At 42.3% G+C, this 27714-nt stretch overlaps 3 protein-coding genes across 4 annotated transcripts; 1 reads left to right on the forward strand and 2 right to left on the reverse strand.

Annotated features, from left to right (window-relative positions):
- Nucleotides 1–8857: 8857 nt before the first annotated feature.
- Nucleotides 8858–20671, forward strand: LOC136422995 (uncharacterized). 2 transcript variants are annotated; one of them, XM_066410968.1, is made up of 9 exons: nucleotides 8858–10021; nucleotides 10603–10679; nucleotides 15659–15812; nucleotides 16204–16364; nucleotides 16611–16714; nucleotides 17236–18057; nucleotides 18268–18516; nucleotides 18974–19018; nucleotides 19329–20671. In XM_066410968.1, the coding sequence occupies exons 1-9, from the start codon at nucleotides 8858–8860 to the stop codon at nucleotides 19568–19570; spliced, it is 3018 nt and encodes a 1005-aa protein (XP_066267065.1). In that variant the 3' UTR covers nucleotides 19571–20671. The 2 variants fall into 2 exon arrangements, with proteins under 2 accessions (XP_066267065.1, XP_066267066.1); XM_066410969.1 differs by lacking the exons at nucleotides 18974–19018; nucleotides 19329–20671 and having other exon boundaries at nucleotides 18252–18338.
- On the reverse strand, nucleotides 10724–14981 carry LOC136422998 (monocarboxylate transporter 13-like). The gene is made up of 4 exons (XM_066410971.1): nucleotides 14037–14981; nucleotides 13270–13413; nucleotides 12082–12870; nucleotides 10724–11846 (listed from the first exon to the last, which is right to left on the reverse strand). Exons 1-4 carry the CDS (start codon nucleotides 14251–14253, stop codon nucleotides 11602–11604), a joined length of 1395 nt encoding a protein of 464 aa, XP_066267068.1. The 5' UTR covers nucleotides 14254–14981; the 3' UTR covers nucleotides 10724–11601.
- Nucleotides 20672–21925: 1254 nt separating the features above from the next.
- On the reverse strand, nucleotides 21926–27714 carry LOC136422997 (NXPE family member 3-like). The gene is made up of 5 exons (XM_066410970.1): nucleotides 27645–27714; nucleotides 26901–27012; nucleotides 24414–25315; nucleotides 23090–23151; nucleotides 21926–22854 (listed from the first exon to the last, which is right to left on the reverse strand). Exons 3-5 carry the CDS (start codon nucleotides 25109–25111, stop codon nucleotides 22094–22096), a joined length of 1521 nt encoding a protein of 506 aa, XP_066267067.1. The 5' UTR covers nucleotides 25112–25315; nucleotides 26901–27012; nucleotides 27645–27714; the 3' UTR covers nucleotides 21926–22093.

Genomic DNA, 27714 nt, shown 5'->3' on the forward strand with positions numbered 1-27714 from the left:
CGCTACACGAGGCAAACCTACAAGCCTGCCCAACGAAAGAAGAGAAAGTGACTGAAACACAACTTCCCATCTTAGGAAAGACCACAGACCACCTCACTATTTCTGTACCACTTCTGCCAACCGTAAGAAACCAGTCCAAAGGCATCCAAAATGACCTTACACTGTTAAAAAACACGACACAACAGATCAGTGTCTCATTAACTGGCCCAAATGACTATAACGTCACGCATCTCACAACAAAGAACAAGATTGGTAATATGCCCAACAAAGTGGCTATCGACACTACAGACGCTGTCTTGATAGTGATCACAGCTGTTTTTATGTTAATTTTAGTGGTGGCTGTTGTTGTCGTTACTAAACACGTCATTCAGCAGAGACAGAAAGATGAACATCAGAACGGACCAAACCAAAATGTAGAATCACCGGAAAGTGCAGAGGGATCTCATGCAAGTCCCGAACAAACCAACGTCTTTATAAACCCAGCGTACCAAAGGTATAATGGTGATGTCGGACAAGGCCATAATCCCCAAATTCCAGGTCCGAACGAATTATCAGAAATTACGGAAAGGACGTATGCGAATCCAGATGACATTATTGTCCTTGCTAACCCTGTCCAGAAAAGCAAGGCTGAGTGTGATATGACTCATAGAACCCGTAGTGAAGAAACAATCCCACAAATGGTAGGTACGAATCAGTCGAACTGTAGTAGTACTGCCGTCGCCATGATAGAATCCAACAGCTACCATGACTACATCAATCGACAAAACCAAGCAACCAAGTACGAGAGAATCATAGCCAACTGTCTATCTGAACATTGCCGTCTGGAATCCGCCACTAGTACTGGTACCAATGGATTGTACCGTAGAGTGTCCAGCATTCAGCAGTACTCCTCGGAAAACGTCTTGTACGGAAGAAACAAAGCTGACTGCCAGGATGATTATGCTTCCCTTCTAAAACCAGGTGTATTCTCCAGACGTCTTACATTGTAGGAGATCAGGAAATGTGAGACAGTCAAACTCGCTAAATAAAACATTCCGATGTGTTCGTATTGTGTGCATTTTTCAGGAAAGCACCAACTAAAGGTTTCCAGGGCTAAAGCTTGCAGTTGGCCCTAGTTTCAGATGACCCTTGAATTGTGGGATTCAATTAAACTTACATGTACGAACTTTGTCATTTTCAAGTATAAGAATGTTTAGGTCAGGAATTGGAAATGTTAGAGGGTGAAAAGCGAAAAAGGTGTTGAATCAAGGACCGTAAGGAAAGCCTCATTATGTCTTTAAATAACACCTAGAGTGATTATAATAGATGTGCGTGTGACTAACGGAGGATTCACACGAGTGGGTATATTGAAGTTGGTATATGAGTTCCGTATTGACATTCTTTTGGTTTAGGTAAAGTTTTTTGGGAAGATTTTATTTTGACCGGCCGTTGTGCAGTCTGGTTACTGATCCCAAAACAAACAAGAGTCCGTGGGACACAATCCTCCGTGAGATGATTATGGTGTTTATGTCCAGAATCTGCTGGGATGCAGAAGGTGACCTGTGGCCATTACTGCGATGGCTGCTGACCTACGGTCGTGGAGGAGACGTGTGATCGGCTGCTGCGCAGCCGACTGCTTATGCTGATGATGCAGTGTGCCTAAGTTGTTTGATACCCTCTTCAACTACCGACATGCCAAATTTCAGACAAATCCATTGAATTCTTTTCCCTCTTCTTCAGCCACGATGAAGTTATATTTCTACGTTTGTATCTTGAGACGGCAAAAACATTTAGCGCACCTAGTGTGCCATTCTATGGCATTTTCATGGTAAAATCCACCTGCCACCAAAGCAATAAACAAAGCAATCTTTGAGAAACTGTAATTGCACCAGGCAGACCTATCAGGTTTGGGGTGATGACTGCGTGGGTTTGGAAGGGTACCTGATTAATAGATCCATGGTTGCGTGAGTCACTCCAAGCTATGTCCAATCAGATGATCGTAGACAGTAGATAAGTCTACAGCCAGACTTCTTTTGCCTCAAATCACGGGACGACAGTGAACACATTCAAGAAGAAACTGTTGTGACGACCAGTTTATCCTGACATCCGTTACGGTAAGATCCGTTTTATCTTGCTTGGCTGGCTTCTAATAATCCTGTTACTTTTCAAGCATATTTAAATTTTACAACTTTCTACTTCTCAGCGGATGTTTGATTGTTTGTTTGTTTGTTTGTATTGAATACCATACGCATAATGACGTAACATGCCAGGTTTGTACTGAAGAATACATACTGCATACTCTTTTCGATAAATGTAGCGGGTTCTTTTACGTGCTCGAGGTGTGGCTCTCCTCAAACACGGGACCTCCAACAAGAACGTTAACCCCAAAGCCTGTCTCAAACAAGCATTTCATGTTTTAAGAATTGAAGGAATTTTCAAAGAATGATATACATGTGTAATTATGTTCTTTGAATTGTGTTACTGCAGGTTATGAATTTCACGATGATGTCAAAGTTCTCATCAACTGCAGACTGATTTACATGTTGTGTAAAACCCATCTGATAAGTGGCCATCCCTCCGAAAGTGAGCATTTCAGAGCTCATCAACCGCACAGAAAGGGCTAATTCGTACAGCAATTGTCAATCACATCAAATAGGTCCACAGCTTTGTAACGTCATGATGGTGGAACGCTTTCTGTTCTTCATTTTCGTGCAACTGGTGTCATGTACTGTATTGGGTGATTCGTTACCAAGCAGATGTTATGTAAGGGATGATTTCAACTGTAGGATTACTTGCCCACACTCCAACATAACCAGTCTACCAGCTAAGCCACTATACGAGGTGCGCTATGTGTTCCTTCAGCACAATCGTATCCAAACCGTCCACGACTTGTCCGGCTTTCCCTATATCTACACGCTGAATCTCAGCCACAACCTTATCACGACATTTCGGTGGGGATCTTTGAATCATTTGAAGAACCTTCGCATCCTTGATTTGTGTCACAATCGGTTAAGCTCTATCAGGCTTGATTTGCTCACTGAGGGCGCAAAGGTTCTATATAAGGTGAACGTGGCTTACAATCGCCTGGCGTCCTTCTCTAAAGCAAACCTCAACAGTCCTTACCTTGATATTCCAGAGTTACAGAACTTGCGTACACGAAAAAGAAGCGGGTACAGATATATACATGGAAATCCAATTCACTGTGACTGTCGTATGTCCTGGTTGGGAGAAATGGCTCTCACGTTTCACAAGTGTTCGCAACACAGTTGTACTTCGGTGGTTAGAGAGGGTCATCTTTTTCGTGAGTTTCGTACATATGGCTTGCCTAAATGTACAACTCCTGAAAGTCTTCATAATGTCCCGCTACACGAGGCAAACCTACAAGCCTGCCCAACGAAAGAAGAGAAAGTGGCTGAAACACAACTTCCCATCCTAGAAAAGACCACAGACCACCTCACTAATTCTGTAGCACTTCTACCAACCGTAAGAAACCAGTCCGAGGGCCTAACACTGTTAAAAAACACAACACAACAGATCAGCGTCTCATTAGTTGGCCCAAATGACTATAAAGTCACGCATCTCACTACTAAGAACAAAATCAGCAATATACCCAACAAAGTGGCTATCGACACTACAGACGCTGTCTTGATAGTGATCACAGCTGTTTTTATGTTAATTCTAGTGGTGGCTGTTGTTGTCGTTACTAAACACGTCATCCAGCAGAGACAGAGAGATGAACATCGCGACGGACAAAACCTAAATGTAGAATCATCGGAAAGAGCAGAAGAATCTCACGCAAGTCCCGAACAACCCGACGTCTTTATAAACCCAATGTACCAAAGGGATAATGGTGATTACGGACAAGACCATAATCCACAAGTTCCAGGCCCGAACGAATTATCAGAAATTACGGAAAGGACGCATGCGAATCCAGATGACTTTATCGTCCTTGCTAACCCTGTCCAGAAAAGCAAGGCTGACTTTGATATGACTCGTAGAGCCCGTAGTGAAGAGACAATCCCACAAATGGTTGTCAGGAATCAGTCAAACTGTAGTAGTACTGCTGCCGCCATGATAGAATCCAACAGCTACCATGACTACATCAATGGACAAAGCGAAGCAACCAAGTACGAGAGAATTATAGCCAACTGTCTATCTGAACATTGCCGTCTGGAATCCGCCACTAGTACTTCTACCAATGGATTGTACTGTAGAGTGTCCAGCATTCAGCAGTACGCCTCGGAAAACGTCTTGTACGGAAGAAACAAAGCTGACTGCCAGGATGATTATGTTCCCCTTCATACACCAGGTGTATTCTCCAGACGTCTTACATTGTAGGAGATCAGGAAATGTGAGACAGTCAAACTCGCTAAACAAAACATTCCAATGTGTTCGTATTGTGTGCATTTCTCGGGAAAGCACCAACTAAAGATTTCCAGGGCTGAAGCTTGAAGTTGGCCCTAGTTTCAGATGACCCTTGAATTGTGGGATTCAATTAAACTTACATGTACGAACTTTGTCATTTCTAAGTATAAGAATGTTAAGGGATTGGAAATGTTAGAGGGTGAAAAGCGGAAAAGTTGTTAAATCAGCCAGAACCGACTGTAACAATTAAATAGCGATGATATGTCAACACGATGCACTGTGTATAGTCTGAATACTACACTATATATATTTACGATGTAGAGATTGTGATGTGGTTTTGTTTCGTGTTGAAGGCATATTTAGAAATATTTGCAGGTGAGAGCTCTGTCATGAAAGGCATGCTTAACTCTAGGGGAGAGTAAGACCATACTTTTATCAATCATACAAATCAACCAAATTTAAAAAAATATTCATCGCAGATCAACAAATAACCTGGAACCATTTAAAATCAAGTAATAATAGAACAGTATTCCTGAAACCATAGAGCAGATATTTCTTAAAAGAATGGCTGAAACTATAAGGCATTTCTTACCACTACAGGGCTTAATGCAAATATGGAGAACCAATTTTGTCATATTTTATCCTCCTTCTAGCTTTGCTCTGAACATTTGTAGGCTTTTGCTAGTCTAGGTGTTGAGTAGCACTAGCTGTTTCCGACATGGTATGAAGTACTCAGGTACAATTTTATAAGTCAAAAATACAAGACAAGGAGGCAATTCATGCTTGTACATAGTTATGTGCATTAGAATTCTGTAGTGAGACATTTTTAGAATCTACGAAATCTGTAACAGACATATCTTTGTAACAGGGCTTGTAAATAAGTTGCCAGAAACTTAAGCATACATGTAGTTTCTTGTGTAGTGGCCATGTCCAAAATTATGTGTATATTGTTGGAATTTTGCAATGAAACATTTCCGAAACTAAGAAGTGTAACAACTCTGTGCAGACATGTTTATGTACTAGGACTTGCTTCCTATAAATATGTTGGCTGAAACTGAAGCATAGTTTCCCTGTGTAGTGGTCATGGTCAAAATAATAAAAGAATAAACCTAATAAGCATTTGAAGGTTTTCTCTAGAATTGAGAAATTGACCCAGTTGCATTATCACACTGGGCAGGAGATATGTCCATCTGACATATTTCATCTACCAAAGCACCGAGGCTTGCCTCAATCAGAACCTGTTATAGAGCCGGAATGGTGGCAGCGCCTCCCTTCCCTCAGTCGCCATGGTTCCAGCACATACATGCAGCATTCTTTGATCTCGCGGTAGTGTCTGCTCTCAATGCCGTCGTTCTGAGCAGGTTTCAGACCAAGTTTCCATGGGACCGGTGTCCTCAGCAATGGTGTAGAAAACAGCTGTAGATCATAAGAGAGGGAAGTTGTTGAACTGATGGCAACGATTTCATGATTTCATGTGCGAAAGAAAGTGATAACACTTGATGTATTCTACCTACAAAAGTTATCTGTGTACATTGGGTACGTAATAAAAACATTGGCACTTAGTAACAAAACTTGGAAAGCTAGCAATTGAGTGACAAGACGAATGATGAACATTATCTGAAAGTGTATTCATTTGATAAACTCGTACCCGACAGTTTTGTGGTTGACGATCTCGACTTTCTGCTCCTCACTTGCACCTTTGACAAGAGATGATTCAAATTTCATGAATATTTTGAACTTTGAAAATTGACAATTTGTTTTCCACCCTTTTTTACTGTAGGTAAGTTTTACAGAGGGTTTACTGTGACTTGTTAATATGTAACAGGTTGTTACTGGAGTTTTCGAGGATTGTTGTCTTCCTTTCGTGAGAAGTAAGATTTCCTCTCAGAAGCGAGGCCAAAATCACGTGAAAAAAATGAATGATGAAAAAAGCATAAAAATGACGTCCTGATTTGCATAGTTTGTATCCGCTGATAATATAATCATCTCTCACTGCGCCATATATGATTGGCATCATTGCTATTGTTGTGTAAGTATGGGGCCTCCATTTGCCTAATGTCTTCTTAATGAAAGAAGTCATGGGCCTTGTCCATTACACTGTCCCTAGTCAATGTTCTTCAAAGATGTAGTATATATTCTGGACACGTATACCATCGTATGGTTCATGCCTAGCCGTTGGTCAAACCGTGTGCAACTCCGAAATACCTGGAAAAAAGAGAATGATCTGCCTTTCTGTTTTTCCACCTGTCACTCAAGAAATCAACAGGTGGGTCTCCTTTCATCTTCCGAGGTGCTGAGAGTTTGAAGTATAGAACAGTCTTCTAATCAGTAGTCTTGGTGTCGCCTTGACAATACGAGTAATAGGATCCTGTACATAGTACATGAAAGCTTTCTTTATGCGCCACTAGCACTACCTCCCACCTTCGCTGTTGTATTGAACAACACGGCATTGCGTAGCTTTCAACCGTGGTGGAAATTGAGTCGAGCGCGTCCATATTTCAAACAAACAAATGTCAAAGGGTGACTGAAATCCGACACAAATGGAGTACGTGTAAGGTCCCGTGGCGTCGCACAACAAGGAAGCCAACAACTTGAATATGTACAAGACACAACTACCCTGTGGTGTAGTGACGTTAGCAGTACAAGATATCTAAGGACCGCTGGCAAACTATCTGGAAGCACAGGTAAGTGGTTCTTCGTCCGTACTGTAGTAGTAGAGAAAAGGGCAACTGTAAACGCAAGAAGAACGCTGTCATGGCCGCTACAGCTTTCACAATCCAGTAACGCACGAACCAGATGCCAGTAAGTCGGCTTTAAAAAATACGTCCCGCGGGCAAATACCTCAGACCTACAGCTATGCTTATCTCGCAAAGGTCAAGTGTTTGTTCAAGGCCGTTGTTTTGAAAATAGTTGACTATCGCTTGTATTAGGGGTCAACGTTGTTTTCCTCATTTGTCCCTTTCTGTCAAAGAAAATTGACGATGAAAATTCGTTTCGAAACAATCAAGAACAAGGAAGTGGTCAACGTTGTAACTTGTAAGGGTTTGTCCGTGGCACAAATTAGATCACCGTTTTGGCAAGTACACCCGGATCTGAAACTAAAATGGCACCCCTTCTGTAGATAGCAGACATCCCTTGACGTAAGTTATCCTGTAATTGTACCAAATTTTAGCAATAATGATATGATCTGTGTGCGTATACATATGACTCGAAGGGTTGTTTTGATTTCTTGGCAGCGGGATTTTAGTGGATAGGAATCAAGGATCTACGATATCATTCGAAATAACGGTCACAAGTTAAAGTTTGGTAAAAACATTTCTTGTACTGATGGGCATATTAGCAGACCCCCATTCAATAATTCCACAAGCTTAAGGGATGGGAAACAGCAAAAACACAGGTACCTTTTCAAACCCTGGTTGGCTACGTTTCAAGTCACATAGATCCGTCCTTATCAACATTGTATCCATCTAGCCATTAGCATTCGAAATGTCGTACAGTAGTCTGAAACCCGTCCAGTCTGAAACCCTAAAATACAATTAACATCTTAAGAAGGTTGACATCGTAAGGTAACTTGACGCACTGAGACGGTAGAAAATTACGTGTTGCTTGTTTGTGTTCTACGGTAAGATTCAATGTATTGAAATGCGTACAACTTTGCAAATCTACCCTACGAAATCAAGGAAATGGATAATTTGTTTTGAACCAGCTTTTCATTCTTATGGTAGAAATGGAACTCCCCTGCCTTACGCTGCTCACCTGGCACCTTGCCAAGATGGAGCATGTTGGTCTCTGACATTCGATACATTTCTAAATGTTTTAGTAACAAGCATCTCTAATTCATCGAGTCTGTTCTAGATCTGTTGCCTGCACCTGTACAGATCGGTATTTCAATTCACTCTTCGTTTTATTCACTTGGCTATTGCTCAATTTACAACATATAAAACTAGAGTTCCACGACCTCATACCTTCGCCAAGTGATTTTAACCTTTATGACTGACGTATTAGGAGTGTTTCTCATCAATTATAAATCATACCAGTGGATTGTCTTAGAATATAAAAGCCGCTAGGGGGCCCAAACCCTTACCACTTACTCTCTGTCCAAAGATCTATGTACCACTCAAAAATCAGTTCCATAGCATGTCCAGAACACGAGATATCAAAACAGGAAGTTTCGCTGCAGTACCGTTAGAAGTCTCTAGGGAGAACAAATTCTAATCGTTTTCATGTCTCATCGAAACCTACCAACATACCAAATATCAAAACAATCAATCCAGGCATTCTTGAGTTATGCTGGTCCACTACAGACAGACAACCAAGCAAACAAACAAACGCTACCCTCTGCATTACCTTCTCGGCGAAGGTAATTAGTCATCAGGCAGAGAACAATATTACGTGTACATTGCAATAGCTACAACGTGTTAAGGGGTTGAAATGCATCGACATATTTCGATAGCTCTAGAATATGAAGTTGCACAAGCAACAAATCATTTGTTAAACCTTGCAGATCGGGATCATGGCGTATTTCAAGAAGAAGGAAAGCCGTCAGGACTCTGACGCTGATAACCGGGATGTGCCGTTCTGTGGAAGGGAACGCCACCTTGCGGCCGTCAAGAGGAACTTCAAAGATGGCCGCCAGATTGGTCTCATCTCCGGTATGCCAGGGGTGGGGAAGACTCGCCTTGCCAAGGAGGTTGCCTTTCAGATGTCAGTGGAATGTGAAAATCAGAATGTCAAATTGAAGGTCAATACGTTCAATCTGTCCAAATTCACGAGTACGAACTTGATTATCGACACCATATGTGCATCGATGTTGCAGCAAAGTCAAACAACGGTTTCGTCAAAACCAGAAAATTTAACTGCGGCTTTGCAAAGACTGAGCCTGGAGGAAGACTACCATCTCTTTATCTGTGACAACGCAGACACAATTCTAGACGACGATCGATTACGGACAGAACTCTTAGATTTCATAAGTCAAATTGTTGAGAAGACCGGTAACGTGTTGTTCTTAGTCACTTCGCGAAGAAGATTCCGACTTGCGAGAGAGTACAGACTATTTTTTGACGTTGAGTTGAGTCCGCTTATGCCCGATGAAGCAGTAGATCTTCTAGCTGCGATCGCAACGGGCGTACCTTTGCAGATTCACGGAGCGGAGATCGTGAAAATGTGCGGCTACTTACCGCTGGCTCTAGTCATCGCCGGCGTTGAGCTCCAGCGGGGCGAGGACGGATACACTCCAGAAGAGCTCATAGAACTTCTCAGAAAAAACGTTTTAGAGAGCCCTCTCTCCGCAGAAAGCTACAGCAGGAGCGAACAAGTCAGCCATGTCTTAAAAAGTGCCATTGAGAAGCTCACCAACGTTATCAAAAGTCACTTTGCAGCTTTGAATTACATTCCTGGATCTTTCGGAACATCGGCTGCAGCTGCAATAGCGGGAAAACAGAGTCCAGCTCATGTAAAAACCGATTTGATTCGTCCGCTAAGGGAACGGTCCTTGCTGGAGTTCGACAGTTCACAGCAACGATTTGATATCCATCCGCTGATGAGGGACCTGGTGCAACAGTCGCTCGGCCAGTTTGTAGACGTTGGTATTACTCGTCAGCGCTTTTGTGTCTTCTTCGCTGATGTGCTGAAGAAAATTGGATTAGCCATGAACAGTGACGCATCCAGAGGACTGCAGGTAGGTTAAGCCCCCCTCTCACTGAACCCGCGGCACGCTGGCGGCGTCGCTGCGTCTTAAACTGGATTTGTGTTAACCTTGACTTTATAATAGGAATATCATTCAAAACGTACAAGTATGGCCAAAAAGGCAACAAAACACGCAAAGCTTCTAAAGATTCGTTTTTTGTCGATGAAATTCGATTCGTTGAGTGCTTAGGCAATTCGGTCGGCCGTAGCGACGCCGCCAGCGTGCCGCGGGTCCAGTGAGAGGGGGGGGGGGTGCTTTAGGACCACTGGGTGGTACTTCAAGCTTGAGTCTGATAAATGATAAATGATACTACACATATCTATGGGAAAAACCACTATGTACATTATTTCCTCTGGTGAACTAAAACTAGCTTGGGTGCCATCCGATTTACTACTGGCAAGGCTTCTAAACTCGCTTCCCTAAATTATTTAGGGCAGCTAGTTCGAGAGTCCCGGTAGCAAATAGGATGACTCTCAGGCTAAACTAAGACACAGTAATTAAAAGAGTTTAAATGTGAAGCAATCTAGTTCAAAGGAGAAAGTTAATCAGCCTTTTAAATATTTTATTTCAAGGACCTGACAACAGAGTTTAAAAACATCGAGAAAATGATGTTGGAGGCGGTCAACTGTGCTGATGAGGACACGCACGGGTGAGCTGTTATTACCTTCGTTGCGTTGCGTTGTTATTACCTTTGTTGAATCCGTTGGCTTGTGTGGTGGCCGCCATCTTGAATTGTGACGAATTGTAACGTCACTATTTTGTTGTTACAGGTTTGCGATAGCAAAGCCTATTCTATTTTTGCTTGCAAGGATTGTTGGGAGGGGTGTTTTTGGGGTCGCTAATGTTGGTTGTTACCATTGAGGGAAGGGTGTTTTTTCTTGCTAGTTTCCAAGCAGATGTTATCTCTTTTTTTAACAAATCAGCACACAACTATCACACATTCAACTCAAATAGAAAGAAAATTCAATACCAATTCATATTTATAAAAAGACTCCGTAATTATTAAATCAACATAGCTAACTTGAAGTATATGTAGCACAAATACTTAACTCTAGAGTTATCAGTTACACCAGTCGTAGGGTGTGTCTGAATGTATGTCAAGACTCGTGAAACTTTCGACGTATCCTCTTGATTTTTGGGAGGTGTGTAGCGGCTGTGAAAATGGAGGTCAAGTTCGAAGATGGTTCACCTGGCGTTTTCGTACAGTAATGCAGCGAGCCGTGTATGTCTATGTTTGTTTGTTTGTTTGTTTGTGTACAGCATAACTCGAGAAGGTGTCGATGGTTTTGCTTGATATTTAGTGGATGGTTAGGTTTTGCAGTAAGGAAGGTCAAGTTCAATAATGGGTCTCCTAGCGGGTACTTAAAGTACCGCAGCTCCAGGGAGCTTCAAAGTTTGAGGTCAAATTTTCTGCAAGTGCTAAGGTCATATTTTTTGTGTGGTAGATAGTTCATGCCACAGGAAGTAAGTTGTGTGGGTTTGGGCCACCTAGGGGCAAAGGATAAAAATCGGGGAAATCTGTCAAGCCATTGCTTCAATTTTCGTCCTGCAATAGGATCAACTTTGGTGATTCAAACACTCGTCTCGCGAATGATAAGAAGATCTTTGCTGTCACCAAAGTCTATTTCGTCGGCCGTGACATTAGACTGTGGGATTTCATTCGACTTTTCCGATCCCAACATGTCGGGTTTCTGCCGTTGCACGTTCCTTGTGCGATGGGCCTCGAGCGCTGACGTCATCAAGGAACTGCACAGGACAGTACCCCCCGCGAAGTAGAACGAGACGTTGTAGTTCCCAGTGACGTCATACAGATAGCCTACGTATCAATACAGAAAGAGAAAATTACAACAGCATGACGTACATGATATGGTTTGTCGAATAATAGGTATTATATGACATTAGCTGGCACCAACTACTTAAGTGAGCATTTGGATTCTAGATATGTTTGTCTGAGTGTCAAAAAGTATTCTTTATGATTAATATTTCCCCACGTAAATTCTTCGATGGCTTGAATGATACCATATCAAGTATTTTAAAGTTGCGACAGTTACCTGCGAGTGGTGGGCCGAACAGTATGGAGAACCCGCGCACACCGAATGCGATCCCGACAGCACTCGCCAGTCTCTCAACTCCGCAGAACTCCACCAGGAACACTGTAATCTTCGTGTTCAAACAGCCAACAAATACTCCAATGAAAAGGCAGCAGACTACCATGGACGGGTACGTTTGTGCGAAAGGCAAGAAAACCAGACTCAACCCACAGCAAACGCTGCACACCACGAACCCGCGAAGAAGCGGATACAGCCCCAAGTTTGAGAACCAGCCGTAACCGAGTCTAGCCACGCAATCGGAAATGCCGACCACCGAGGACAAGAACGCGGCTTGCTGTGGCTCCAGTCCCACGGTTCTGGCATACTTTACCAGATGTATAAACGTAATACTGAATCCGATTGACAGAAACATCATGATGATATTAAAGATCGTAAAATACGGCATTTTGAACAGGGACAGATCAAGGGCACCGCACAGGCGTGCTATCAGTCCGTCATTCGCTTCCCTAGACGGTATGTGAGTAGCTTTCTTCTCATGAATATCTGCCTTTAGCTGTATCGGTCGTAACAAGGCACCGATCACACAGCCTTGCAAGGCGACCCCTGCCACGATAAAAAGGGAACCCCGCCATCCGTAGTTGTCGATGAGCAGCTGAAACACTGGGGCGAGGGCGAAGGATCCTGCTCCTGATCCTGACATTGCAATTCCATTGGCAAGCGCCAGTCTTCTCTTGAAGTATCTCCCCACCATGGTGATACAAGGTGTGTACATGAAAGAGAAACCAAGACCTGTTGGAAGAAGAAACACGGCAATGCTTTGAGATCAAAGTTTTGTAAAGCTCCAAGATGCTACAGATTATCATATTTGTTTTTCCACCATGGTACCTCTGCTCTAGCGCCATCGGGAGCTATTGCAAGTTTTTAAAGTCATCAGACAGACCTACTCATTGTAATGGACATTGTGTGTCTCATGTGTGTATCTATGGTGCTTATATCTGCGCACTAAAACGGGTGGGGACTTGGTGTACAACCATTCTCGGGGACTGGCTCCGGATCCTGACATTGCAATTCAATTGGCAAGCGCCAGTCTTTTCTTGAAGTATCTCCCCACCATGCAAGGTGTGTACATGAAAGAAAAACCTAGACCTGTTGGAAGAAGTAACATGGCAATGCTTTGTGAGCATTTACCTGTGATGAAGCCAGCCGTTAGGTACATGACAGGTAGGCTGGTGACGAACATGCTGGAGAGGAGACCTGTGGTGGCCAGCAGACTCCCCGTCATCACCACAGCTCTGCAACCGAACACGTTACACAGGGCACCCACAGGCAAGGCTGTTTGAAGAAAACACAGGGATATATATATATTACAAACGATTTATAATCCATTCTCCTATTTCATGTCATACCTGGGCCGCAAAAACGTTCGATACGGGTGTTCCGGACTGTGTGATAACTTTCCGTATCACACGGGGTTCTAGGTTGTATCACACGGGCTTCCATAGAATATTTAGATGCATTTCGAGCGCGCCGGTTGCGCCGCCGTCGAAAATCCGAATACCGGATTCGGAGGTTAGAATCAATGTTGTTACAGCTTTTTGATCGAGGACACAAGACTCCCTCAACTTCTGGCGCATTCCGCATTGAAATGTGTGTTTTCTCGGGTGGGTATGACATAGATAAAATACAACACAGTGTATTCCGCATCACCCTCGGTCCCATCCCTCCCGCGGGTCGGATCGCCTTCCGACCTACGGCCGTCGAGCGATCCGACCCGAGGTCGGGCTGGTACCTCGGGCGATACGGAATACCACGTGTTGTATTCTATCATTCTATATGTATCAGACTCACGCACTGGAACATTTTCATGATTCTGAATCAAAAGAGATTGTCGTTCGTCGTCTGCAGAAGAAATATCGATTGTTGTCAGATCAATGTCGACAATAATCTGTACTTACATCCAAACAGTAAGACCGCCCCCATGATGGAGCTGACCCACGCCGTGGCAGCAGCGTCCTGCCCAAACGCCTCCTGCAAGTACGGAAAGAACACTCCGAACGACTTGTAACTCCCAATAATGAACGCGTGCGACAGGAAACTGCCCAGGACAACAAACCAGCCCCAACCGCCGTCTGGAGCCTCTGAGTAGCAGTGTACAGCTATATTGTTAGCCATTTTTCAAACGCGAACGGAGGTGGACCTGTGGAGGATTAGAATAACATTTTCAAAGATTGTACACAGTCGGTGAAACAATAAACACCAGGTAGCTTTGTCGTTTGCAGTCGAATGACGCTTGAGCCTTTTCCCGTGAAACCTTAAAGGCTGCAGCAACAAAACATTGGTATACACCGTACTAGAAATATATTAGAAAGGAGTTCAATCATAATTTGTAGACTGTACGATGTTAACGTTGTAACAGTTGGGATCAACCTCCACTAACTGACCAGTCGAACCGGCCCGGACCTTTTAACCTAGGGGTTAGTGCGTTGGATTCCCAGGTCGTGCGGATCGGGATCGGCGCGGGTTTGAATCCCGGGAGCGGCGTACTCGCCCCTTTGGGTTTTTACAACGTTACCGTTTCCTTTACAGACACTGATATCGGCCAAAGGCAAAGTCCAAAAGGGCATGAAAGAAGGTCATTTCCTGCCAAAGAAAATCGTTAAGCGCTTAAAGATACAAAATTTTGATAAATCAAACAAAAGTGGAAATTGGATTATTCTGTACTTGATAAAGCTCGGTTTAAGAGATTTCTCAAAAATAACAACAGTCGAAAACTGCAGGTTTGCACCTGCCAACTAGATATAGACTTACATTTGAACGCAATTTAGACTTTGTCACCAACGAACCCTAGCCTTGCGTCATCCTAGTTTGCGTCATCACACAAAGTGGCTGCGCTTGAGTAAACACACATTTATACCTGATCTGTCGCACGAGAAGTGACAAAAAAAGGGGGGGGACCCTACGGCCAGAACATTGCGGCTTGATTCAGGCTTACTGTCGGAAAGTGTGGTTTGCCTTTATTAAGGTACGCTATTGTTGCTCTCCAAGCAGATTCCAGTTGAAGAGGCAGAGGGGGGCGCTATCTGGCGTAGCGTACATGGCACCTGGCCAAGATGGAGCAAAACAAAGACTGAGGCATGTTGGTCTCTGACATTCGACGCCTTCTAAATGTTTTAGCTATCTAATGATGAATTTATGAGCAAACCTAAATGTATCTCTGATAACTGACTTTGGCATGTATTTTCACATTTCTATAGTCAGAACGTGTGTTTCATATTTCAAGGATGGGATGTCACATTATATTTTGTTGACATAAGCTACCACAAACCTATCTTACGAGATATGTTTCAAGGCACATCTTTTGGAGCCCTTTCTCGAGCTCGTGGCAGTCAACAGCGAACACTCATGGCTTTCATGGTAACCTTCCAAGTACTTTTGTACTCAGTACAAGTGTTTTTTGGCGACGCCTCAGGTACGGAGCCGTTAGTATAGTACTGCGATCGACTTGACAAATATTCTAGGAATCTTGCGAACATTTCCGAGGGAATTATTTTTTGACAATGACTTGTTTTCCCTTCAGGGCACTGATGCGAGCTGTGTACGAGGCGGAGCGAGTCATAAACCTGTACGTACATCCGGCTCAGGCAGTCCCATTTTTCGAAGCTTGTCTGAGCTCAGCCATGGCCTGGGGAAGTCCGGAAGAACGTGCCAAATTACTGAACGTCACTGGCTTTGTGAGTTATGTTATGCTAGCTATAACTGTGTTGTTTTACATACTAACACCGGTTGACCCTAGTAACATAAAGGGTTCATTAATCTTTTTAATAATCAATGATTGGAACAAGTTCTTTCTTCGGGTATTACACCGGTACGTTGAATGACATAAGTCTGAATCTGGGGCAAGTGGTGAGTTCGCAAGTAAATAAAGTATGGGGGGAGGAAATACGTGGTATTAAGTCAAATTTCAATGTCAAGAGGGATTTAGTCGTCAACCTCATACAAATATGTATATTACAGTCGTCTTCAACTTTACACTTTCCTCATACGCTGTACAATGAAATTAAACTTTGAAGAACAAAAGAAGCCAGACATACATGATTAACCATTAGATGTTTTGTATTGAAGGCAATGGGAAACTACCAGGGCAGATACGAAGATGCGTACGAAAAGTACATCCGGGCTAAGGAGCTACTTGAGCCCCTAGGAGAAAGCACAGCCCTGGCAAGACTCTACTCAAACATCGGCTACATCTACCACACAAGGGGACAACACAACAAAGCTATCAGGTATACTCGGATAATGATGATGCTTTAAATACAATACTTAGTAAAGACTGTTGGACGCTAACGGTCAAAACTATCAAATTTGATGCAAATTATCATCTTTGTTGACATATCTGTACATGTTGCAGTCGGACGTATACAGAATGTTTAAATACTGGTCGCTGACCCGGCTATTCTATTCTGACGAAATAGTTGGTGTTTGTACCTTTTACATGGTTTTACTGATGTGTGTTTTGTCTCTACTGCCAGATATCTGGACGATTCATTGGAGATGTGGGAACGTCTCCGACATGGACCGACAAGAGGAAAGGCGGTCACACTAGCGACCCTGGGGATCGTCCATGACTTCGTCGGTAAGTCCAACTTCTTTTAGGTCACATTTCAGTGCAAGCAGGGAAAATCACAACAACAACAAAAAAACAAAAATTGGTTGTGCCTCTTTGTTTCTTGTTGTCATATGCTGGTGGCTATGACCATTCAAATTTTTATTGATAAAGTGGCGGCCAGTATGCAGATAGCACAACATGGATGTCTGGAAAAAGGTGTTTAATGTGCACTGCTGGGAACAACTCAAAGGCAACTGATTCATATCAATGAACAGTTAGCGCATCTTTGCATCATGTAGTTCTATCTATATATATATATATCTGTACATAGTGCATGTACTACCTTTGCATTATGAATGATAATAAGTTCATTGTGAAGTCATGCCCGTAGGCCAATTGCAAGTTGACAACAATTAATGATGCACAAACATAAATGGACACATGTTGTATACGTGTTATAAAATCGGACAAAGATTAAACAACGTTGCTAGTCTACATTATAGGTAATATGTACTAACTTTGCATTGATACTATCAATAACTTGATAGGTAACCATGAACAAGCCAGAGACTACCACACAAGATGTCTGGAAATGAGGATTGAAATATGCGGTGAAAACCACCCGCTCATTGGCCCAACTCAGAACAACCTTGCTATCGCCTACAACAACATGGGCGACAGAGACAACGCCTTGGAGCTGCACTTGCGGGGTCTCCACATGAAACGCCGCTGGTTCAACCATCCTGCTCAAACCAAGGTGGAATCCTTGAATCACGTTGCCGAGGAATACATGCATCGGAAGGACTACGACAAAGCACTCCAGTACTTACTAGAAGCCGACAAGATGCAGAAAGAAGTAGGCGACGGGGATGAACAGTCAGTGTTGAGTAACGTGAATATTGGCAAAGTGTACATACACACAGAACAGTACAAAGAGGCAGAAGAGCAACTGCGAATAGCAGCGAACTGGTACGAAGGAAGATGGGGGACTCACGTCTGGACAGCTGAGGCGTTGGAGTTCCTCGGAATGGCACTGAAAGGACTGGATAGACATAATGAGGCAAGGGATGTGTTGACAAGGGCCCTTGATATGTATGAGAAAGTGTCTGGTAACGTTGATGTACAGGAGGCCATTCCAAGGACCAGAGCTTTGTTAGAAGGGCTCACTTCCTTTGTCAGTAGTAAATTAAAGACACAATCATCACCAACACACAGCCCCAGCCAAGAAAAAGAAGAAAAAGAAGATGATAAAGAACAACAAGAAATCGACGATGAAGATTCAAACCGCAGCAATGTGGAGGAAACAAGAACTCAAACACAGCCCAATTCACCGTCAAATTTGACTCAATATGAGAGTACTTTTGCTAACGGTAAGTGCCATGAATTTTCTTGCTGACTTGTTTCTTGCAACTTTTTATCATTCAAACAAGTAGTGTATCATTTTCAAGTTTGTCAAGGCTCAAAGGCATCAAGAGGTTTTGACTAGAAGCTCGTAGCATTATACAATGTACATCCTTTACTTGACCGAGGAAATGATTATCATGTGTAACTTGGCCTAAGGTAGACTCCTGATCTTTTAGACATGCCGGCCGTCTTCAACACCGTTTCTTCGGAGACTGGATACAGATGGAAAGACCTGGCCCGCAGTCTTCGACTTACAGAAGCTCAGATCCAAGACGTGGACAGCAAACATCGAGGGAATCTCAAGGAAAGCTGCATGGATGTCTTAGAGACCTGGCAGAAGAAGGAGGGGGAAAGTGTCTCCGTTCAGCGTCTTCAGGATGCACTAGTGGATGCTTCTCTCAAGGCCATAGCAGAGGAAATTGAAGGTTAGTTAGTGCGTACGCGCGCGCGTTGTTGCATCGCTATCGTTTCTAGTATTACATTCGTCACGAAGGTTATGCTTTCGGTGGCGTTTGTATGTGTGTTTGTTTGTTTGTTTGTTTGTTTGTATGTATGTGTGTACGTGTGTGCGTGTATGTATGTATGTGGATGACTAGCATAACTCGAGAAGGCATGGGTGGATTGTCTTGATATTTGGTATGTGGGTAGGTCTTGATGAGACGTGGGAATGATTAGATTTGGGCCCCCTAAGGGCTTGTTACGGTACTGCAGCGGAACTGCTTCGTATTCTGCACATGCAATGGTCGTGAGTTTTGATTGGAACTTGTATGCACAGAACCCAACGTAGAATACTTGAATGTCATTTCAAAGGAAGATGTGACAGTTATATCGTTCTGTATCTCCTCGAAATGACGTGGTATTTCTCTTTGCCCCTTGATATAGGTGAGGAGGAGGTTGAAGTCGTCAACTGTAAAGAGGAGCTGCGAGGTAATTATTATGTCTCCAATGCCATAAAATCCCTTTGTCAACGGCTGGGCCAAACAAGCTGCCTATTTTTACACATTGGACATCGTCTTCAAAGGGGCTATCCTCTATACGAAGCTATATGTGTCGTGTATTTGTGCTCTTGTGATCAAAATTACAAGACACAACACAGTGCAGTAAGACACAACACAACACATAACAACACAAAACAAGAAAACACAAAACATCATACTAGTCTAAAATGCACAAAAGCACATAACGTTACATCCTAATTAGAGAATATTGATCTGGCGTATCTCTATGTTCATGACAGGGATTTTCTATGTCGTCGCCGAGGAAACCGGTACCAAGTGGAAAGACCTTGCCAGGAGACTCGATTTGAAGGAGGCGCAAATCGACGGCATTGCGTCAAGACATCGCGGTAACTTGAAGGAAAGCTGCATGGATGTGCTGGAAACATGGCGGCTGAGGGAGGGACGCGTTGCGACGGTTCATGCTCTACAACGGGCTCTGGTACAAGCAGACCTAGATGAAATAGCAGACCAGATATCATAGTGAAATATCACTATAGCTCGGACAATGAAACACGACTCCGTATAGCCTTATCCAGTTGTAGAGACTGCATTGTCTTTGCTTACTCGGATGTATACCCTTCATCATAGTTTCACACAATCACTGAAATGAACAGGTGCAGCGTTTTGTGAATGGTAACGGTACAAACCTCTAGTTCTGTACACTGACACATTACACGAGGTTTTGGAATTCAAAAACATTTTCCCTGAAAACTTCGTCTGCGGGCGTGCCTAATTAACTTTGGACCCATGCCAACATCATGTCAATCGATCTGAAGTTTGTTTACCTACCACGTCTGTTGAGAACGCGCGCAAATAATCGGACATTTAATTTTTGTCTGGGAACGAGAGTAGTAATTAGCTAGTAACGTACGAGAGCGGCCGTCGCTAGCGGCAACGTTAAGATGGCCGCCCAGCGGCACCTCGAAAAACTTGACAATGTGTTTAACCGCGCAAATAAAGCTCTTTTTGTGCTATGCGCTTCATATGACCTGTCTGGCTTCTACGTAAAAATGCGAACCTGACATTTCAAGAAATCGCTAATTTGTATTTTCCCTGCACGTTTTGGAAAGACCACGCAAGCACGGCATCAAAACGCACATGAACTTAGTTCATTGCACTGTATCTTTAAATCTTTGAAAATTGCACGAAGAAAACAAATTGAATATTCAGTGTTGTGTAGGTGGGTATTTCTTTTTCATGTGCTTTAAGATATTAGTCTGTTCTGTTGCAAAACAAGCTGTTTACCTAGCCTTATATGTAGTTATTTGTTCTGTAAAATTAAGTATCTATCATGATGCTGACAGAACGAATTGACAACATTTCGTAGCAGCCAGGGCTGAACGCTTCAGTTGTAAACATGGGAACTGGAAATAAGGTATGTCCAGTCTAGCCTCCTTCGCAGGCTTCCTAGAACGGCGGCGTATATATTTTGGGGAGGGGGGTGACGCAAGTTCTAACACGGGCCAAGGTTCTGTAATGCCGGCAAGGGAGTTTAGCTGCCAAGGAAGTTATGTCGCCGAGGGACGATCGCCGATCGCCGATACTACAAGTATAAGACCCCCCCCCACACACACACACACACCGTCACCATCACCCCACACAAACACACACTGACAAAGAGGGATCAGTCAACCTCCAAGCAGATGTTGGCAAGGAAACCGTGATGTGCCTTGTTTTATATATAGGAAAGTTTATTGCAAGCTCTTGTCCGGAGGCTAATTTCAAGTTCATGTAACATGAAGAAAAGGACGGACAGATGATGGGTAACAATATAACGTGTGACTACTCTAGTCTAAGTATGGACACTAAACTCAAACGTATTGAATTCGACCTAAGACAGTGGAAAACGAATGATCCCAACTTTTCTGTAATGTGCGAGTTTTGTGATGTTAAGAGGAGAGTAGTTTTCTTTTTATCTATAACGTTAAACGTGGATAAATTAGGATCGAATTTTGTGGCCTCTTTGAACAGCCTCTTCTTCTTACTTGATCGTAGAATGCAATCTCCAAGCAGATCTAATGGTTGCAAAGACCGTATCTAACTGGCAGAAAGAAAATTTTTATGGCAACCCAATAAAAACTCCTTCTGCCAGTTGGATACAGTTTTTGCAACCGTTGGGTCTGCTTGGAGACTACATAGAATGGGCAATTTGAAATAAAATGTGTTTCGTCTTCCACCGTGTTTGACATGCAGTATTTATAAGTTCTTTCGCACACAGGTAAGTTTTGTACCGCGCTATCTCTATTTCAAGGGTGTGGGCACTAACTAAGTTTTAATTTTGCTAATTGCAGACCGTAAATCAAAATCATCCAGTTCTAGATATTTTTCCATGGTAAATGATGTTTTGCACGTCTTATAAAACCTTAACTTGCCGGTATCCATACTCGAATTATGACAGTTTGATTGTACATATCGGTCATTCTTGTCCTTATCATAGTACATACTGACTTGGTGTCGCTGAATGAATTGCAAGAGTACAACAGATAGGAGTATCTACTTATAGCCTGATATTTCTTTTACACGTTGTAACAGGGTTCTTCTACGAGTATTTGTAATACAGTTATGTTGAAACAAAAGAGCATCAACTTGTAATTGGTGTCTATCATAATCCATCTGTAACAAGCGTAGCCAATAATGAATAAAACGTGCAAATATATCTAAGTCTAAAGGAAATCTATCCAGTTCTAAAAGTGAGTACCTACTCTGCCAGTATACCAAATTTCAGCTCATTCGGCGTATGGACGACCGAGATGAAGCCCTTTGAAGATTTGACAGGAGAAGAAGGAGGAGGAGAAGAAAGAAACATGACCCAAAACAATTTATGTCGCCCATATAGGCCATACTGTATGTAGTATGGGCAAAATATCTAGCAGTCATTGCAGACAACGCCCTAGCCTCAACTGAATCATTCTAATGATAATACTATATAATTGTTTTCACGCATCTACTTGCATGAAAAGTGGGAGCTACCAATGGAGATTAATGACAATGTTTGTGAACTTTGTCACAGGGGACAAACAAACGAACAAAGAAACTCTAGTTCCTGTACGATGATGTCCGTGGCAGGGTGGATGAAATCCCCGTGCCAGTGTTGTGCATTTGTCATTTCCCATGCGTCGACGAGAACAACTTTCATCCCACGGAACACTTCCCGCATGACCCGGTCCAGCTTGTACGCGTGCCAATCCCCGGCAATGATCACACCTCCCTCTCGTGTGTTTGCCGACTTGATGACCACCAGAGTTTCAGGACTCCTGTGCAGTAAACGTTCTATTGCAGCACGGACGGCTTCCATTCTCTTCCTGTAGACCTCCACAGGGTACGATGTAAAATGTGCCCACATGGTGACGCCCACCACATCGTTTGGTCCTCCTTTGATTTCATCAATTGCGTTGGCGACGTACTTGATAAGAAACGTGCGCGTCCAATGACAACGATACGGTGGTCCATGGATCCGATAGTTAACCGTTATATTATGGACAAGATCATTGGCACGTAATGGTCCTGTCCAGGGAATGGCTTCTGGAATATGTGTTTCTGTCAAATTCAAAATTCTTACCAAATGTTCCCACCACTGCCGAATAGTAGAGTCGCCAAAACAGTGAAGGGTCTTCCCCTGAAGGCATTGCTGCCACTCCGACATCTTATGGAAACGTCTGTTCTTGCAGACGAGAGAGTTCCAAACGCCCTGCTGGTAAAACCCAGATATCTGAGGAGTAGTAAGTCCACTGACACATCGTCTGCGATTGGCCAAGACATCACCTGCTGTGTTGAAATAGTTCGAAAACAAAATGAGAAGCATAACCTCGCTTTTTGAAGTCATTATATACTGTTACTTCCATGTCATTTTGTCGATATGACCTGTATGTGTATGCAAGAGCAGAGGGCTTGATATGCAATATTGACTTCGATTATCATTCACTTTTGGTAAAACAATTCATAACATATCACTTACTTTTGATAACAAACATCGGAAAAGAATCAAAGAAATGCGACGTACCTTTATGTACATTTATCTTAGATGGATGTCCAGAAATAGGCATCTTCAGTGCGCCACTTCCTCTGTAATCAAATCACAAAACTTTAAAGGCATCCAGAGCATTTTATGAGGCTTGAAACTTGAATAAAAAACTCTAATTTCTAGTCATTGCTACACATAGTAAGTTTCTATAACACTATACCATTAGAAAATCCAAACTATTATAGACTGACCCTGTCCATCACAATTAGCGATTCGACCAATGAGAGAGTGACTGCATTTCCGTCACATATTTGCATTTCTATGATTTAATTTTGCATTTCTAAGTTTTGACGGAGGTGGGCGGGGCTATGGTGTTGGTCTATTTACACTAGGCGCGCGTGAAACTAAAAGAGCACCATGTAGCTTATTTTTGTGCCGCTTTTGAGCACATTTGATAAGAAATCCGCACGAAAATGTGGTAAATAGTGGCATTAAATGTCAATTTCATAAAGATTATAGCAACTAGAATATTTCCAGTTTTCAAGCCTCATAAAATACTCTGGGTGCCTTTAAGAAAACGTGGTGTTCAAAGATGATCAAACCTCGGTGACCCCCCACTCCGACATTTGGACGTATGAACACACAGAGTTTTTTGTACTTGTGTAAATGTATAAGGAACTGGCTGGTCGAGTATCTTAAATCTACATCATGCGAGTGTAATAATGTCAAACATTCTTGTAGAACACTGGCGAACAACAGGCCATCTACAGTCAAGACAGTTGTCCATATATGAAATATTACTTGCTACATTGTTCTCTGTTAATTTTTTCCTTCGTCTTTGATAGCTGGTGACTCTGTGAAAGGTTGCTTTTATGTAAGCTGAAAAGTACAAAATTTTAAGATGTAGTTTCTATTTGTTGTTGCTGAGATCAATGAGGTTAAATACACATTAAATACACATGAAGACATTGCTCCTTGCTGAGATGAGGTCGTTTGTTTCGGGTATCCATCGATTTTACCAATAAAATTCTTTTAAGAACTGAATCTCTTTGTTCCCAACAATTCTTTAAAGAGCTGAATCACTTTGTTCGGTCGTGGGTTTTCAAGCAAATAACTAGATAAGTCTGTTTTAATTGATGGACATTTCTTATTTATTGTTTGCAAACAAATGATGAAATTCTAATCATAGTTTATGCAAATCACCACTTTGTTTTGATTACCAACATAAGTACATAATATTCTTGTGGCACTCCATAACGGCAATCTTTTATGCAATATTGGCAGTGACCAGTATTGATGATCATTCAAATCAATGCAATATCTTTTTTTTGAATTACTAGATTAATATCAAGTGCTATCTTACCTGCCAAAAAGCTTTTCTTCTCCAGTTCTCAAAAGATTTTCTCCGTACTTGAGCACAGAGTGATACCCTGAAGAATTGCAAGAAATGTTGGCGGGTTTCTCGCAATACCACCAGACGCCTGCGTGTGGGTCCGAGTAGTTACAGACAGCACTGTTCTTGAAGATGACCGGGTCTACGTTACACGGTTTGTCTACTTTGTGTTGTCCTACAGTATAGCGCTTTTGGAACCTGATGAGATCAACAGGGCGTTCGCGGCTGATTCTTTCGATAACATCGATGGTCTGCCGTGGGAGGACCAGTTGAATTCTGATGGTAACCTCCCCTTCCCACAGCAGTCGGAACATTACGGTGTACGTTCCGTTCTGGTGATCCGTGATGATGCCAACTGCGCCAGACTTGGGCTCTTTTGAAATAATGGAGGCTCGGTAAAAATCTCCAATATTGGTTACCGTGTTATTACGTTCATCGTTTGCACGAAAAACAACATGTAACCTGTCCCCTACGAAAAATTCTCTTTCAGGTGTAGATAGTAATGAAAAATGTAGCTTTTCCACGTAAACCGAAGGAGCAAATGATGTATTTACCATTTTGAAAGGTGTAAAGTTTGAATTTACGTCGGCTTTATCTTCGGATAAATTCATTGGAAATGCATCATTTTTTTCTGAAATTGATGTTAACTGCTTAATTCCTATCGACATCTGAAAATTTGTTGAATTTTTCGATTGATTTAATGTTTCTTTAACATTCGGGACCGTCGATAAGCCGTTAGTCGTCACAGATATCTGAGATTGAGAGTTAGAAACTGACTGGTTCTATCGGTTTACAAATGGGGGCACATTATATGACGTTTTCTCAGTAAACCTATGTGCTTTCATCATTGCGTTCCTGATCCAGGATGTTTCCTGTAAGAACAAAATAAAGAGGATTTCGGGAAGAGTCAGTTCCAAATTACCATAGCGGTGCTTGTCGTATTTTGTTCTAACTTTTGGGAAACCTTTCTAACAAGTAACTGAGATAAACTGTTGAGAACATTTATTTGATCTTCTAACACTATCTAACATGTTCCAACGTGTTAGAAGTATTTTTTTGACATCAATATCTATGTCAGTTTCTAAACTATTGCAACATAGATTCATTATTTGTTCTAACTTGCTATAACATCTAGAAATATTTGTGTAACTGGGTCAGTGGCCTGGGAATAGGGCAATTCATATCTGCAAAATACGGGGAATTATACTTGGATACCATGAATAGACAATTCACTACAAAAGAGTCACAAGTGTCCAACAGTGAAATCTAAAAACGTACAGAGGCAGATAATAGTGCCCAATTTAATAGCACCAACTTTTATGGGGCAATAACCAACATCTATAGCCATATATTTGGAATATGTTGCGAATCGTTCCAATATATTCAAACAGTGAAAAATCACATACTACTAGATGTTTGGAAATTGTTCTAAATAAAGAGATATATCTTAATTGCAGTTAGTCTCAAAATGTTTTTAACATATGTAGATAAGTTCAAAGATATTCAAACTTTCATTTGTAATTGTTTTAACAATTTAAAACTATTGACTGAAATATTCTTTTATCTAAAATAGTTCAAACGTATTACAAATATTATCTGAAAACCCTCTCGGTAAATCGTATATAACCACAAGTAAGCTAGAGAAATGTGCATGCCTCATTAGGTGCTAGCTACCCAGAATTGATTAGCTTTGCCATATAGCGTACTAGCTAGTAAGCCAAATAAGTCAAAACTTCTATTCCCACATTGCCTTGCATATCGAGAGGGTATACATAGTTTTGCATGGCCCCTATCTCACTGGACCCGGGACAGGTTGGCGCCCTTGCTGCGATTGAGCAATTTGACAGCGCGCTCAACGATAGAAAACCAAGGAGAAAACGAATCTTTTTAAGCTTTGTGTGTTTTGTTGTGTTTTTAGTAACATTTGTGCGTTTTGCATGATGTTCCAATTATGATAATGTTTTTTGTTATTGGTCAGAAATTACCCGCAATGGTAGCCTTTCTAGCGCTGAATTGATGCAGGGTATTACAGGTTTCACACAATACACAACATATATAATATCTTATCCACACTTGTATTTTGTGGAACTGTCGCAAGAGTCTGGGCGGCTGCCATTCGGCGCCACCGGGTGACCTCAATACGACCTTCCCAGACCGAAGTCACGTACCCATGTACACCTGGGTGGAGTGAGGAAAGTCGTGTAAAGTGCCTTTCCCAAGGGCACAAGATCGGTGACATGACAGGATTCGAACTCGGGACCGCTTGGTTCTGAGTAAAACGCTCTGCCGTTGCGCCACACGACCCCACAAAAGTCAATTATAGAGTCAAGGACAACACTAATCCAATTTAGGACACAGCGAGGTCACCGACGTGTCGTTGGTCCTGTGAGAGGAGGGGGACTAACGTACATTTGGCAAGTTTCACTCCATCGTAATTCAACAGTAAATCGTGTATACCTGCTTATGATACAGCTCCAAGCTCCCCATGACTACGAATACTAGGATGATACCAACGCACCGACGCGTTGGCCTGCACACAGTCCGTCCACTGCCTGTGTCTGTCATGTTCCTGTTTAGATGAATGGATAGTTGATAATGATAATAGTTAACCAAGTGAGTACAAATATAGTGTCACCTCTGACCTCCAAGCATGATTGAAATGTGTATTTTTTTCTGTATCGGGTATCATGCTGTCGTTTTTGTTACTAGTAAATGAAATTGTTTTTAAAATTCAATTGTCTGTATTTAAAATGCTTCCTGTTCCGGTCTACATTTCGCTATCTACTGGCATTTCATTTTATAATGTTACATACGTTGTTTTATTTCGTTCCATTTCGTTCCATTTCGTCCATTTCGTTCCGTTCCGCACTTTCCGGGGACCGCACTCATGTGTATTGAACTTTCCTAAAGGTACCTACACCTCCAATATGGCATCCGTACCATTTACCTTATGGAAATAGAAGTTAGATATAAATTATGCAAATGAGGTCCTCATTAGCATACTTTATATCTAGGTGTATTCGAAGAAGAAGAACACGCCAACAATATATTTCCTCCCTGTATAGGGAGGGAAATATAACTATCTTTGGCAGCGACTCTGCAAGAAGCAATGTTCACAATCGGGCGTCGCTATCTTCTGTCAGTATCTGACTACAACGAACAAATTGAAATTTGCTACCAGAGAGAGTAAAAAAAACTTACCCTTAGAACAAATATATGACGTGTCGAAGTTGGTTCGGTACGCTGAAGTCCAGTTAATGTAGTATACTGG

The sequence above is a fragment of the Branchiostoma lanceolatum genome, chromosome 17 (genome assembly GCF_035083965.1).
Source record: "Branchiostoma lanceolatum isolate klBraLanc5 chromosome 17, klBraLanc5.hap2, whole genome shotgun sequence".
Lineage (NCBI taxonomy): Eukaryota > Metazoa > Chordata > Leptocardii > Amphioxiformes > Branchiostomatidae > Branchiostoma > Branchiostoma lanceolatum.